Raw genomic sequence first — 13,355 nt, forward strand, 5'->3', positions numbered from 1 at the left:
CCAGCCTCATGAAAATCGGTTGAGTTTTGACCGAGTTATGGGGTTGGGAAATTTTGATCCATGTCTAAACCCGAATCTTCAGGGTAAGATTTTGACATGAATTTCGACTAAAAAATATGAAGTCAGATTTAAATGTCAGATTATTTTAGAGGGAAAACCATGGAGAAAAATCCCAGCCTCATGAAAATCGGTTGGCAGTGCAGACAGCGATGATCGTAAGAATAAGCAGTGCACGCAGTAGTATAGCCATAAAAACAAGAGTCCACAGTTCAAAATTTGATTTTGTTAATAAATAAATATTATTTTGTTTTATAAGTATTATAGACAATCAGCTATAAAGACTACATTTAGACTATGACAGCTACTCAAGCAGTTAACAACGTTTTTACGATCTCCAAAATTTCTTGATATGCGAACTTTGTTTCTTCGGTCGTTGAGCTATAAAACGTTTTCTAATTCTGTAACTACTTACAAAAATCTCGAAAAACTGCAGAATAAGCAAGCAGTTAACTTAATCTTCAGAACAAGCCGTAAGCAGCGCACATTGTGAGCACAAGCAGTTGCAGATGATAAACCATTTAAGATGTCTGTGATTGAATATTTAAAACCTATTGACAAGAAACTTGTTAACAAATCAATATGATATTGTATACAGCTTGTTAATATTAATAAATAATATCAATAAACCACAAGAACAATAACTTATAATCCGCAGACAATTGCTTTTGTTATGCTTGTAATTCTCAAGCAGTTTAAGCAACGATTGCTTTATAGATCTCTCAGTTTAAGCTATATTTGCTGAGCAAATGCAACATTGTAAGACATTTTCTTAAATTAAACAAAGCGCCAAGCAGTAACCTGATTTGTTTGTAATTCTCAAGCACTTTAAGCAAAAGATAAGATAGACAAACATACAAAAATGATCGAAAATTTGGCATTAATCTATTTTGTTTAAATCTTATCAAATGCGTACAAAATTTAACCAGTCATCATCGTCATCTAATCTGCTCAGCATTTGCCAAGCAGTGAAAGCATATATACCATATATATATATAGATAGATATGAGCGATCGCTGGGATCTAAGACTGTTAAACATGCTCGCTTTATACTATTTCCGTTTGCTTAGAATCGTATTAATGAATTGTGGCAACTCATAAAGCACTCGATATTGCTCAAGTTGTGACACGCAAAATTGGTATTAGGTCTGGCCGACATGAAATACTCACGTATTTCTTATCGTTTCGCACGGGGCTACTCCCGCCATAAACGTTTGCCCCTTCGGGCTCATAAATACATTCATAAATATAATAAATACACTAAGCGATACTCATTTGTCTGAGCGAAGTACATGGAGTAACACATCGAGGACTAGTTCACCCCCGGCTTTTTCGGCAGTTTGTCATCATCGAACATAAATAACCCATTTGGCAATTAAAAACAGACAAACGCTTATCGCAACACAAAAAAATATAGATAGTACTCCAGTCGTACGAAGCATCCATAAATCGAAGCGAACATGTCACAGATCTATCAGAAATCGGAGGTTGCGGAACGCAATGGCAAAAACGGCCAGCCCGTTTGGATGATCTACAAAGGCAACGTGTACGATGTGACCAAATTTACTAAGGATCATCCCGGCGGCCCGGAGCTCATACTGGAGGTGGCCGGCAAGGATGCGACCAAGGCGTTCAACAATGCCGGACACTCGCCGGACGCGGTCCAGCAGCTGAAACAGTACAAAATCGGCGAAGTTGCCATCGATGCACAGCCAAAGCCGCAGACGGCCAACAAATCCGCAGAGCTGGGACAGACAAAGCAGCCGCAGCAGGCGGAGAAATCGAGCGGTTTCCTGTGCTGCTGCTGAGCGCAGTTTCCAAGGGCATCCGTTTTCCTTCCTATTGTGTTAATTTGTTGTTGTTTTCGTTTTGTTTATTAACATAGCTCAGGTCGTTTAGTGTATAATTATTGTAGTTGTCTAGAACTGAAGCAAAGGCGCAGCCACTTTTCGCGGCGCCCATATAGTCATTAACTAATATCGTCTAGAATAAGAAGAAGATCAACGTTTTGTTGCGTAACGCAATGTGAATAAATTTTCCATTTTGCCACTTTTTGCTGTGGGGGGCGGGCGCAGGGGCGTGTCACCGAATGAACTCCAATTCTCGCCTCCCATTATAGAATTTGCACTATTATTCGACTACATCTTGGGGCGGCTGCTCCTCCTCCTGCAGCACCTGGCAGGCGGCCTCATATAGATCCGTCGAAAAGCTGGTCACACCGTTCACCGCATGATTCCGCAAATAGTGATAGAAACGACTCGATCGACGCTCCAATCCGGCGCGCTGCTTCTCGCTGCGACAAATCGCCCGCATGGCCGGCTCATAGTCCAGGGCGCGGGCACAGCTGCTCCGACAACTGCTCCCCAATTGATCCACCAGATTAAGACTGAAAAGGCATGAGAATTTATTTAAATAAAATGATCGAAATGCGTTCAGACTGCAACCTTACTTTGTTTTGGGTAGATTTTGGGGCCTCCAAAAGTAGAAAATAATATAAAAAAAAAAATATGTCACATACACTTTTCACTTTTGAATTGTGGTTGAAGAGGGGCATGGGAAATTTTTTTAGTAACAAAAATGTTAACTTTTTAGCAAATTAATAAAAAAAAAAGATTAGCTGCCTCTTCCTTATTCCAACACTCGCGCGTTGTAAATTCGGCGTTTACAGTCCGATCTTTATCAGATCTTCAGGGCTTTTATAAGGCATATAAAAGTTTTTATATACCAAAGCCCAAGGTTCTAGCTTTAAAAATGTTTTGTTAAAACAATTATGAGTGGAACGGGCGAGGTATCCAAGAAGTGAATTATTTTTAATTGATATATACTTTGCGAGCAGCTAAAAACCAAGCTTGGTAGGTCTTGGACTCATAAAGTTTTGATTAAGGCATAAAAAAGTTTATTATCTATATTCTCTCTAGCTCTTGTAGATCGACGCATTTAAGCAGACGGACATGATTAGATCGAGCATGCTCAAGAATATATATGTACTATATGGGTTCGGCGAAGGTATAAGAGAGTATATATATAATTATATACTTTAAATCAAGATCAGGTCGGAGCTGCCTCCTTCAGCCTGCTTACATACATTCGCAGCAAGCAATTTTATCCCAGCTGTGTAGCATAGTGTAATTAGGGATTTGCTCGGTACTCACCGCTGCTTCGGCTTGTCAAACAGATTGTAGGCATAGTTTTTGGATGCCAGACACGTGCTGACCGCACACTCGACCAACGTGTGCGCCAGCTGCTCCGCCACGTGTGGCTGCAGTCGATCATTGGCCTGCTCCAGGCCCGCGGCATCGAGCAGAGAGGCCGTCGACAGATGCTCATAGAAGGTGGCCAGCGTTTGCAGCGGTTCGCTCTTTGTGTGCGTGGCTGTGCTGAGCCACGCCTTCTTTGGTGAACACGACTTGCGTTTCGCGCTGCGCCTGGACACGGACGCACCCGGCGACTGCGACTGCAGCAGCGTCGAATGGCGCAGCAGCTCGTTCAGATTGAGGCGCAGCAGGCGAAAATCAACGGGAAACGGCACAAAATGACGCACATTCTGTGCCGTTGTATAGAACTCGAAGAGCTGCTGATGTATGTGGACGCCAGCCAGCGTGGACAGGCGCGGCGACCTGCTGGGCGAGGTGGTGCTTGCAGCTGGGGGCTGGGAGCTGCTGCTGCGGCTACGCTGTCCATCGCCGCCGCTCTGTATGAAGAACTGCAGCTCCATGAGGGTCTTGCGCAGATTCTGATGATTGTACAGATAGAGGGATATCAGTTCGTCCAGCTCAATGGGACAGTTCTCCATGAGCGACAGCACGGCCAGAAAACGTGAGATATTCAGTGCATTCGGCGCCTGAAATTTAATCGTATTCTGTTGCATTAAACGCTGCAAATGCGCGCAGTTGGGATCGGTGGCGACAATGATGACGGGTCGCTTGGAGCTGGCGGCAAGCGTGTAGATGGCGTCCGTGAAGCCAGCATCGATATTATCGAAAACAATGTCCGCATCCTCGATCAATATGAGAGATTTGCGCACATCGTCGTCGCCCTGGCTGCGCTTCGCTTTCAGGCCGTTCATTTGCAGCTTTTGGAGCAGCTGTCCGCCCGCCTTGGCCTCCTTGCGTATCTGATGCGACTGCGTGGCCTCCTGCAGCTCCTGTATCAACTTTTTGCCCGTCCGTCGCATGCCCGCATTTATCTCCAGCACATTGAAGTTCATGTCGTTGGCCAACGCGAAGACGGCATTCGTTTTGCCGCTGGAACAGGGACCCAGGAGCACCATCGTATTGCAGCTGGCGCCCATTGAGCTGGAATCGTTGCCAAAGTCCATGGAGGAGCTGTCGTCGAGCGTTTGCGAGTTGCGCTGGCCAGCGCCTGCACCATGCCAATTGGCCAGAAAGTCGCGCAGCTCTTGCACGGGCGTCAGATTGACCAGCACCTGCTCGAACAGCAGCGGCTTGTACTTCTCCGTGAAGAGCAGCTCGCCATTCGGCGCCAATGCCGGTGGCCGGAAGTGCTCCTCGGCCTGCTCACGCTGCTGCTCCTGCTGCTGTTCGAGCGAGCGTCGTGTGCGCCGTGTCATCACAAAAGATTCACCCATGGGCTGTGTGTCCTGCGCCGCGTCTATGGCGCTGAAATGTCTGTACTTTTCCCGCATTTGATTGTAGCACTTGAAGGTGGGAAACCGTTCGAAGGTGCTCTTCCAGTTCTTGACCAGCGTGCGCTTATTGTCCAGCTGCGGCAGCGGCGTCCAACTAGACACGCTCTTCTTCGTCTTGTTCGGCACAAAATCCGCTGCAGTGCAGCTGGTTATGCTGCCCGTGCTGGTTTTACGTACTATTGCCGCTTGCCGCTGCTGCTGCTTCTCCTCCCGCAGCTGCAGAGGCGCGCTGAGGCTCGCCTCCAGACGCGTGCCGCCCACGTGTGCTATGCGCGGAAACAGCTCGTAGCTCTCCTCATAGTATTGCTCATAGCAACGCTGGCGCTGCTGCTCCTGCTTGAGCTTCTCTGGTACGCCGGAGTGCAGGAATTCCTGGCGTGCACGCAACACTGTCGGATCTGGACTGGGCTTGGGCAGTTGCCGCACGAACAGAGGCGCCAGCTTCTTGGGCGTTGCCGCCGGATTGCTCGTGTCCAAATCAATTATCTCTATGGATTCATCAGCTGCAGCCGTCGCTTGCTTCGCCTTGGTGGGACTCGGCTCCAGGTCATAGTCGTAGCGCGCTTTTGTCGCACACGAGCGTCGCGGTCGACCCGAAGGAGTTGTTGACATCGTTTCTGCTACGTTTGCTGGCGTATTGGACATGGATTTCTTGGCACGCGGCCGCCGCTTGGGCGTCTCCAGCGTTTCCACTTCCTGCTTTGCGGCTTCGGCTGCATTTTGTGGCGACTCCAGCTTGGCAAAATAGCCCAGCAGACTGTCGCGCTTCTTGGTGGGCGAGCAGAGCTTGGCCAGCAGCTGCACAGTCTCCGTATCGACGCTGGGAGGACTAACCGGCAGCTGCGCAACCACATCCGCACTGGGTCGCCGCGTGCGTGGACGTCCACGCAACCGTTTGACAGGCTGCGCTTCCTGGCCATTCGACTCCTTCGGCTCAGTCGGTGCCGCCGGCTGCGTCAGCATTTTCTTTAAGCTGTAATTGAGACAAGGGCTAAACGATGGATTCAAGCTAAAGACCTAAGGATAGCTTACCGCTTGGCGCGCTGCTCCATTTGATGCTCAATGTACTCTTCACGTGCCTCCTCGGCCAGGCGACGCTTGGCGCCGCCCTTGCGTTCATTCCACTCCTGCAGCAGCTGCTTGCGTTTGCTCTGAGGCGGCGTGGTTGTGTCCTCCGCTTCGGTAGGCTCCCCTGCTGCCTGGCCATTGGCATTGGTGCCCATGGAACGATTGCGCGCATTCATCATTAGCTCGAACACATTGGTGGCTGATTTTGCTGGCGCTGCAGCCTTGGCAAAGTGCTTCATAATGGATGACTGCTGCTCTGTGGCGTGGGGAGTGCTGCTCTTTAGGGGACTTGCATGGGATTTGCGCTTGGTGTGGCCAATGCCATTCTCCCGCGACGTTTTCTCGCGCAGCACGTGGCGGCCGTTGGTTGTTGTTGTTGTTTGTTCCGTATCCGCTTCCGCCAGCATTGCAGCGCGTCGTTTCTCCTCGCGCTTTCGCTTGTGCTTCTCGCGATGCTTTTGCTTTACCGTATTTAGCACTTCCTCCATGTTCTGTAAAATTAATTTGGATTTGGCGCTGGGCGGTGCTCTTAGTATAAACGGCGATGTGGGCGATTGGTCCAGCACATTTTTTGTGGGCGTGGTTAAAGTTGCTATTGCTGTTGTTGTTGTTGTATGCTCACTTGTAAAACAATTTACATCAGTCATTTTTGTGGCGCTTCTCTTTTTTTACATTCGTACATAGTTTAAGGTCTGTATGTGTGTCAGTGTGGTGTGTGTATGTGTGTGTAGATGGTACTCTGTGTGTGTTCGTGTACAATTAGCAAGCAATTCAAATACAAAGCCAAACTTATAAAATTGCAACAAACTGGGCGAAGCAAGCTACATACATAAATAAACAATAAATTGTGTACCTTGGTTGGACTTTTCTTATACTTGCACACGCACACACATACATATGCAGCACACACACAAAACAAGAGCACGCGCTCACGCAAGCATTCTGCCACGCTTTACCACTGTTTGTTTATTTCTCCGTTCGTTAAAGATTAAAAAACCATTTCGAAAACAAAGAAATTAACAAATTTCTACGGAAAACGCAAGAGGTGAAAGATACGAGAAAAATGGCGCGAAGGTTTTACAACACTACTGACACATGATTGCCTTGCGATGACGCATATCGATAAGTCCAGCGCATGTGCTTAGTTATTCGATAAGCATCGCAATATTTAGTGCGATTGTCTGTTTTCGCACACTTAACGCCCGATCTGAGAGTTAACTCGTGACGTCATAAATGCAATAAAATATTTTGTACTTATTGTCAATGTTAAACAATAATAAAGAATATAACATGTTGCATCATATTTTGTCCGAAATTTTCATTACTTGTTCCAAACCATGCTAAACCTCAATTAACACTCATTTGGAATTTACTGTCAGTTATTGTTTGCTTAGAAGCTTATTTCCATATACAGTTGTAGATTTGTGACGTTTTGTGCAAAGTGAGCAAAGCACGTGCGCCACCCTATGCGGTGGGCGGGCCACTTTACTCAATCGAATGTGTTTGTTGTCATAGCATATGAAATACGCTGCAAGATAAACAAAAACAAGTATTTTTTAACAAAACCGTTTTGGTGCAGCAACAATAACTGTTTTAAACATGTCAAAAACGTCGAGCGTAGGGAGCTTAGAAAGTGCTGTAACGGGTCCACCGCTGCAACCATCGATACGCAAAATGCCACATGATACTGAAACGGATTATCCCAATGCCATTGAGCTATTGCGCCAACGTTCGCAGCGTCTGGCGACGCGCCTGCAGCAAACGCAAAAGGAGATGTCGGGCAAATTGCCGTCAACCACGGACTATCCCATCATCGAGCAGAAGGCCAATCAATTTATGCGCAACTATGTCTCGCAGTCGCAGTTGCAGTTGCAGTCGCTGCCGCAGCAGCGTTCAATGCCAGTGCTAAATGCTGCTGCCACAGCATCTGCCACCGCCACTGCCACGGTCAGCGCCACTGTCCAACATCGTCAGCAGCAACATCAGCAGCAGCAGCAGCACCATTTGCCTGCCGCCGCTTTATCCATGCCGATGCCCATGGCATCATATCCATACCCCATGCAATCTTTTATGCCGGTTCACATGCAGCTGCAGTTTGCCGCCCAGCTGAATGCAACAACAGCTGCCGCGGCGCCGCCTCAACAGCAGCAGCCGCATCTGCAGCAGCAGCAGCATCTGCAGCAACAGCAGCATATGCAACAACAGCAGCTGCAACAGCAGCAGCATCTGCAGCAACAGCAGCTGCAACAACAACAGCAGCAGCAGCAACAGCAGCAGCCGCCGCAGCAGGAGCTGAAGAAGAAACGGAAGTCACGGCAAACCCTTAACGGCGAGGTGGATGCCCTCAAGGATCTGGTCTATAAGCTGATAACTGTCAACCCGGATGTGCGAGCCTATGCCCAGCAGCTCATCAAGCAGAGCGAGGTGCTTGGCCAGTTGGAGTGGCTGAATCTGGCCAATGTCTGCAGGCCGCCAAGACCTTATGTAAATCCTGCACTGCGAGCGCTTACCACCGCGTCCGGCATGCCGCCGGTGCCGCAGCACGGCCGCATTGATGGCGGCATGGATCCGTCGGGTCACCCGCAGCAGCAGCAGCAGCTGCCGCCTACACTCTCCGGCATAATGCGCGCTCCCAGACAGGCCCAGCCACAACAGCCGCCGGCTCAGGGCCAGCCCATGACGCAAAAGCGTGTCGGCGAGATTCTGCGCACACGCCGCGACTCCGATCTGTCCAGCACCAGCACCAGCAGCAGCAGTGCAGCCACAGCAACCACACTGCAGCAGCAGCAGCAGGAGAGCTCTGGCGGGCAATCGCCGCGCAGGCGTAATCGCAACCGCAAGAAGCGCAACGACAAGAACACGCCCCGTTCCCTGAAGACCGAGCTGGAGGCAATGCGTCAATATATCAACAAGATTGTCCAGCAGCATGTAGGCGCCGAGCAACTGGTGCCAGCGGATCTGAACTTCAAGGGCGATTTTGGGGACTTGGAGTCGCACGCCAGGCGCCTGGTACAGGCTGGTTACGGACGCATTGTCGAGGAGGAGATACGCGTGAATCGCAAGAACAATCGCCAGGCCTTTATCACCATGTCCGCGGATCGCGAGGCACTGGAGCGAGATGGCATCGTTCTGTTGCCAGTGGCACGACGTTACGCTTTCGAGGGCGACACCGTGCGCGCCTTTGTCTTGAATGTGGGCGCCGTCGTTACCAAGGCAATGGATTCCGCAGCCGGCGGCATTATTGGCGGCAAGGCCTCACTCTCTCTGGGTAAGTCAAGGGATCTGGCACGTTTTAACCGTCTTTGCCCGGCCAATGTGTTTCTCAATCAATCTTACAATTAGATTTCATCCCACTTTTTGAACTTGGGTTAAAATACTACAATTCGAGAGCGTAGTGAAGTGTCTCAAGTGAATTTTTAGAAAGGTCGTTTTCGAAAAATATGCATTAATCAGTCAGTCAATCAGATCTTGGCTCGTATATTTCATTCCTAACAGCAGTCAGTCAATCACCAAGCCATCCAGTCATTCAATCAATCAGTCAGTCAGTCAATAAGCCATCCAGTCATTCAATCAGTCGAGCAGTAAGCCAATCAGTCAATCAATTTATCAATCAGTCGGGAGTCAGTCACTCACTCAATCAATAAGCCATCCAGGCAGCTGTCAGTCAGTCAATCAATAAACCATCCAGGCAGTCAATCACGTCATTTAATCAGTTAACCAATCAATCAGTCAGTCAGTAACCATTCACTTTCAGTCAGACAATCAGTCTTTCAATCATATATTTCATTCCAATCATCAGTTAGCTATGAGTCAGTAAATTAATATGCCATCTAGTGATTCAATCAGTCATCAGTCAGTCAAACCGTCAGTCAATCAGTAAGTCTATCCCTCAATCATCCCTTATCAATCAGTCAATCAGATAACCAATCAATCAGATAACCAATCAGTCAACCATCAGCTAGGAAAAAACATCTCATCTTAGATAGCTGCTAATACTATTCCCGTTACAGGTGAGGATGAGGAGCTCTCGGAGGAGACAGAATCGCAGGACTCGGATGATGACAATGTGGCCGTGATAGCCTCGGACAACTGCCCCAAAGCGTTTGTCATTGCCATTGTGAAGCAAACGGAACTGCGACAAATTGTGGGCAACATATCATTTACGAATCCCACCAAGCTCTGCGACGAGGAGCTCTTTTACAAATTTCGACCATTCGATTTACGCATGCCCATGGTGTACATACCGCAGTCCAGCTGCGCGGTACACATCGGCAACAAGCAGCCGGACGAGGTGTGCGGTCTGCTCTATCTGGCGCACATACTCGAAACGGATTGCAATGGCCATTGCATTGCGGAGCTGGTGCAGCCCGTTGGCCGTGTGGGCAATCTGGATGATGAACTGAAGGCCATACTCTTCCATAACAGTCTGCGGGATGTGGTGCCCTTCGAGGAGCGCTTCAACGAGATGTACGCACAATCAGCGCCGCCTGTAACTGCCAAGGATCTGGTGAATCGTCGGGATATGCGCAAGAGCTGTATCTTCACGATTGATCCCCTGACGGCGCGCGATCTGGACGATGCGCTCTCCATTGAGCAGCTGGGCGAGAATGTGTTCGAGGTCGGTGTGCACATCTCGGATGTGTCGCACTATTTGCTGGAGAACAGCGAGCTGGACAACATTGTTAAGGAGCGCTCGACATCAATTTATTTGGCCAACGAAGTGATTCACATGCTGCCGCAGACGCTCTGCTTCCGGTGCTCACTGCTGCCGGGAGAGGATAAGTTTTCGTTCTCCGTTTTCTGGCGTATGGACGGCGATGGCAATCAGCTGGACAAGCCCCAATTTACGCGCTCCATCATGAATTCGTGCACACAGTTTGCCTACGAGCATGCCCAGAAGATAATTGACAATCCGCGCGAGCGTTTTACCGACGTCGACTTTCCCAACATCCTGAACGGATTCACGGTCAACGATATCACGAAGCGTGTCAACTGGCTGCATGGCATTGCGTGCAACATGCGCGGCAAACGTTTCGACAATGGCGCCCTGACCATTAACAATGCCAAGGTGCGCTTCAGCCTCGATCCGCTGACCGGCGAGCCAATGGGCTTTGAGGTGGAGAAGCAACGCGAGGCGAATCACATGATTGAGGAGTTCATGCTGCTGGCCAATCAAGCGGTGGCAAAGTTCATACACGATGCCTTTCCCAAAATTGCTGTGCTGCGCAATCATCCGCCGCCGCTGACCAAATCCCTGAAATCGTTGCGTGAGAAGCTGCTCTCCCAGGGCTTCGACCTGGACTATAGCTCCTCGAAGGCCCTGCAGGCCAGCATGCAGCGGTTGTGCAGCGAGGCCGCCGATCCCATTGCCATGTCCGCCTGCCTGAGTCAGCTGCTGATGAAGCCCATGGCGCGCGCCACGTATGTTGTTGAATACCTAAATTTGTTATACCCTGTACTCTCTGAAAATTGGTCACAAGAAGGGGTTGTATGGTTATATGGGGACAGTAGGAGACTTATCCGAATCCATACTTTATATATTTTTTTTCTGAGTTTGAAACGTAGTTAATCCCATTGCACCAAGTTTAGTTTACTTTAAATGATCGATAAACCATGTTATTTCGAAATCGATAAATATAGATTTTCGGTTTTTGAGAGCATCTCCCATGTGGTAAATTATAACCTTAGCTTAAGGCATATACATACACTTCGGGCATCCATATCCATTATATTATAAGACAAATCTTGACAGTTGGGAGATGAGTACAGGGTATCTGTTGGTCGTGCTCTCTGACTTGTTAATTATATTTATCCTACTCTCTCTTTGCTTACAGTTACTTCTGCAGCGATGGCAAGACGGAACCGTCGGATCTCTGGCATTACGCCCTATCCATACCCATCTATACGCACTTCACCAGTCCCATTCGACGTTATCCGGATGTTATGGTGCATCGGTATGAATTACTCCAATATATACATACATATCTATTCCAACTCACACTTGCTGCCTTTCCTTTTGCAGTCTGCTCGCCGCCGGCTTGAACTACTGCGCCGCACCGGAGCGCAGTCCGGATGAACTGCATCATCTGACCAAAGTGGCCAACGAGCGTAAATATAATGCCAAACAGGCGGGCGATGATTCCAGCAATTTGTTCTTCAAGCGATATGTGAGCAATCGGCAGGTGATTTACATGCGAGCCGTTGTCATGGAGATCTTCCAGCACATGATGAATGTGGTTACCCTGGAGTCGGGTCATGTCATTGCCATTAACTATAAGATGCAACGTGTCCTCATCGATACGCACAATGCACCCAATTTTATACTGGTCGCCGAGCGCAACATGAAGCAGACGCCATATAAGCTGCAGTTGCTGTCCGTGGTGCCCATACGGCTGATTATATGGGATGGCAAGTTAACGGGATTTTTGCTGACTGCGGATCAGCGCCAGAAGGGGCCCAGCATGGAGCATCCGGGCGTAGTGGTGCGAAAGGACAACAAAAAACAGCAGCAGCAACAACAACAGCAGCAGCTGCAGCAGACGACAGCAAAAACTAAATCGCCCAAAAATGTACACTTAAAAAATGCTCAACAACAGCAGCAGCCACTGGATCAACAGCAGCGCCTGCGTCGACAGCAGCAGCATCAGCTACAACAACAGCAACAACAACAGCAGCAGCAGCGTATGTTTGCCTTGCGCAAGAGCAGTTCGTAAGCTCAATGAGAACAAAACAAAAAATCAAAAATATAAAACAGCAACTACACCCGATTATGAACAGCAGGCGGGCAGGAGCCCACAAAAGACCGCATTTACACGTGCAGGCATTTTCTATTTTCTTTTTTTTACGTTGCTGCGCGTTTTCAGCTCAATTTCAAACACAACGAATCGAGTATAAATTGCCCGCAACTTGTGCACTAAATGAATTATCGATAATTGACCAAGTTGCAACTTTGATGTCGATTTGATATCGAAAAAAAAAAAAAGCGAAAAATCGAAAAAAAAAAAAAAAAAATTAGCAACTTCTTTGGTCCATATATTTAAATTTTGAAAATATATTTATATTTGAGTCTAAATTTACAGTTGACAAAAACAAACTACCAACAAAGCACAAAAAATCCGACCTTGCATTTTAAGAAAGCAAAAAGAAACGCCATTTAATATACCCCATCTTGAACCGGACCGGGCTGTTAATGGAGTATGTTAACTAACACTTTTTGTTGCACTTTTAACGAAAAGTTACTTGTTGTTGTTATTCGTTGCACAGTGTTGCATGTTATTTGCAGCACAACAGCTAGATGATATTATGAATATTGTGGCGACACCTTGCGAAAATTGAAAGAACTTAGTGATGCTCGCAAATAAAAGGAATTCAAATTTATTTAACAGCAAATTCCTTCAGCTAACAGTGAATGCAGGCCGTTTGCGTATAATAGTAGACTTGATTGAATACGAATTAATTATGCAAGCCAAAGAAAACTCGTTCAAAATTACCACTGTAAGAAAGTTTTTCATTAAATTTTTATATTATAAAAATTAAAATAAAATATCACGCTCGAAACGATAAGTCGATGCGAAATCACATC

The 13,355-nt window shown here is 47.7% G+C and overlaps 3 protein-coding genes across 3 annotated transcripts; 2 read left to right on the forward strand and 1 right to left on the reverse strand.

Annotated features, from left to right (window-relative positions):
- The first annotated feature begins 1,044 nt into the window (after window positions 1–1,044).
- LOC135430763 (cytochrome b5 type B) lies at window positions 1,045–2,121 on the forward strand. The gene has a single exon (XM_064685556.1). The coding sequence runs from the start codon at window positions 1,518–1,520 to the stop codon at window positions 1,863–1,865; it is 348 nt and encodes a 115-aa protein (XP_064541626.1). The 5' UTR covers window positions 1,045–1,517; the 3' UTR covers window positions 1,866–2,121.
- A 57-nt stretch (window positions 2,122–2,178) lies between these two features.
- On the reverse strand, window positions 2,179–6,853 carry elg1 (enhanced level of genomic instability 1). The gene is made up of 3 exons (XM_064685567.1): window positions 5,738–6,853; window positions 3,210–5,678; window positions 2,179–2,443 (listed from the first exon to the last, which is right to left on the reverse strand). Exons 1-3 carry the CDS (start codon window positions 6,418–6,420, stop codon window positions 2,188–2,190), a joined length of 3,408 nt encoding a protein of 1,135 aa, XP_064541637.1. The 5' UTR covers window positions 6,421–6,853; the 3' UTR covers window positions 2,179–2,187.
- A 372-nt stretch (window positions 6,854–7,225) lies between these two features.
- Window positions 7,226–13,336, forward strand: Dis3l2 (Dis3 like 3'-5' exoribonuclease 2). The gene is made up of 4 exons (XM_064687438.1): window positions 7,226–9,041; window positions 9,784–11,194; window positions 11,608–11,727; window positions 11,796–13,336. The coding sequence occupies exons 1-4, from the start codon at window positions 7,373–7,375 to the stop codon at window positions 12,484–12,486; spliced, it is 3,891 nt and encodes a 1,296-aa protein (XP_064543508.1). The 5' UTR covers window positions 7,226–7,372; the 3' UTR covers window positions 12,487–13,336.
- The last annotated feature ends 19 nt before the right edge of the window (window positions 13,337–13,355 follow it).

The sequence above is a fragment of the Drosophila montana genome, unplaced genomic scaffold, assembly GCF_035044405.1.
Source record: "Drosophila montana isolate Dmon_TW-CO22-7 unplaced genomic scaffold, ASM3504440v1 contig_1455_1, whole genome shotgun sequence".
NCBI classification, from domain to species: domain Eukaryota; kingdom Metazoa; phylum Arthropoda; class Insecta; order Diptera; family Drosophilidae; genus Drosophila; species Drosophila montana.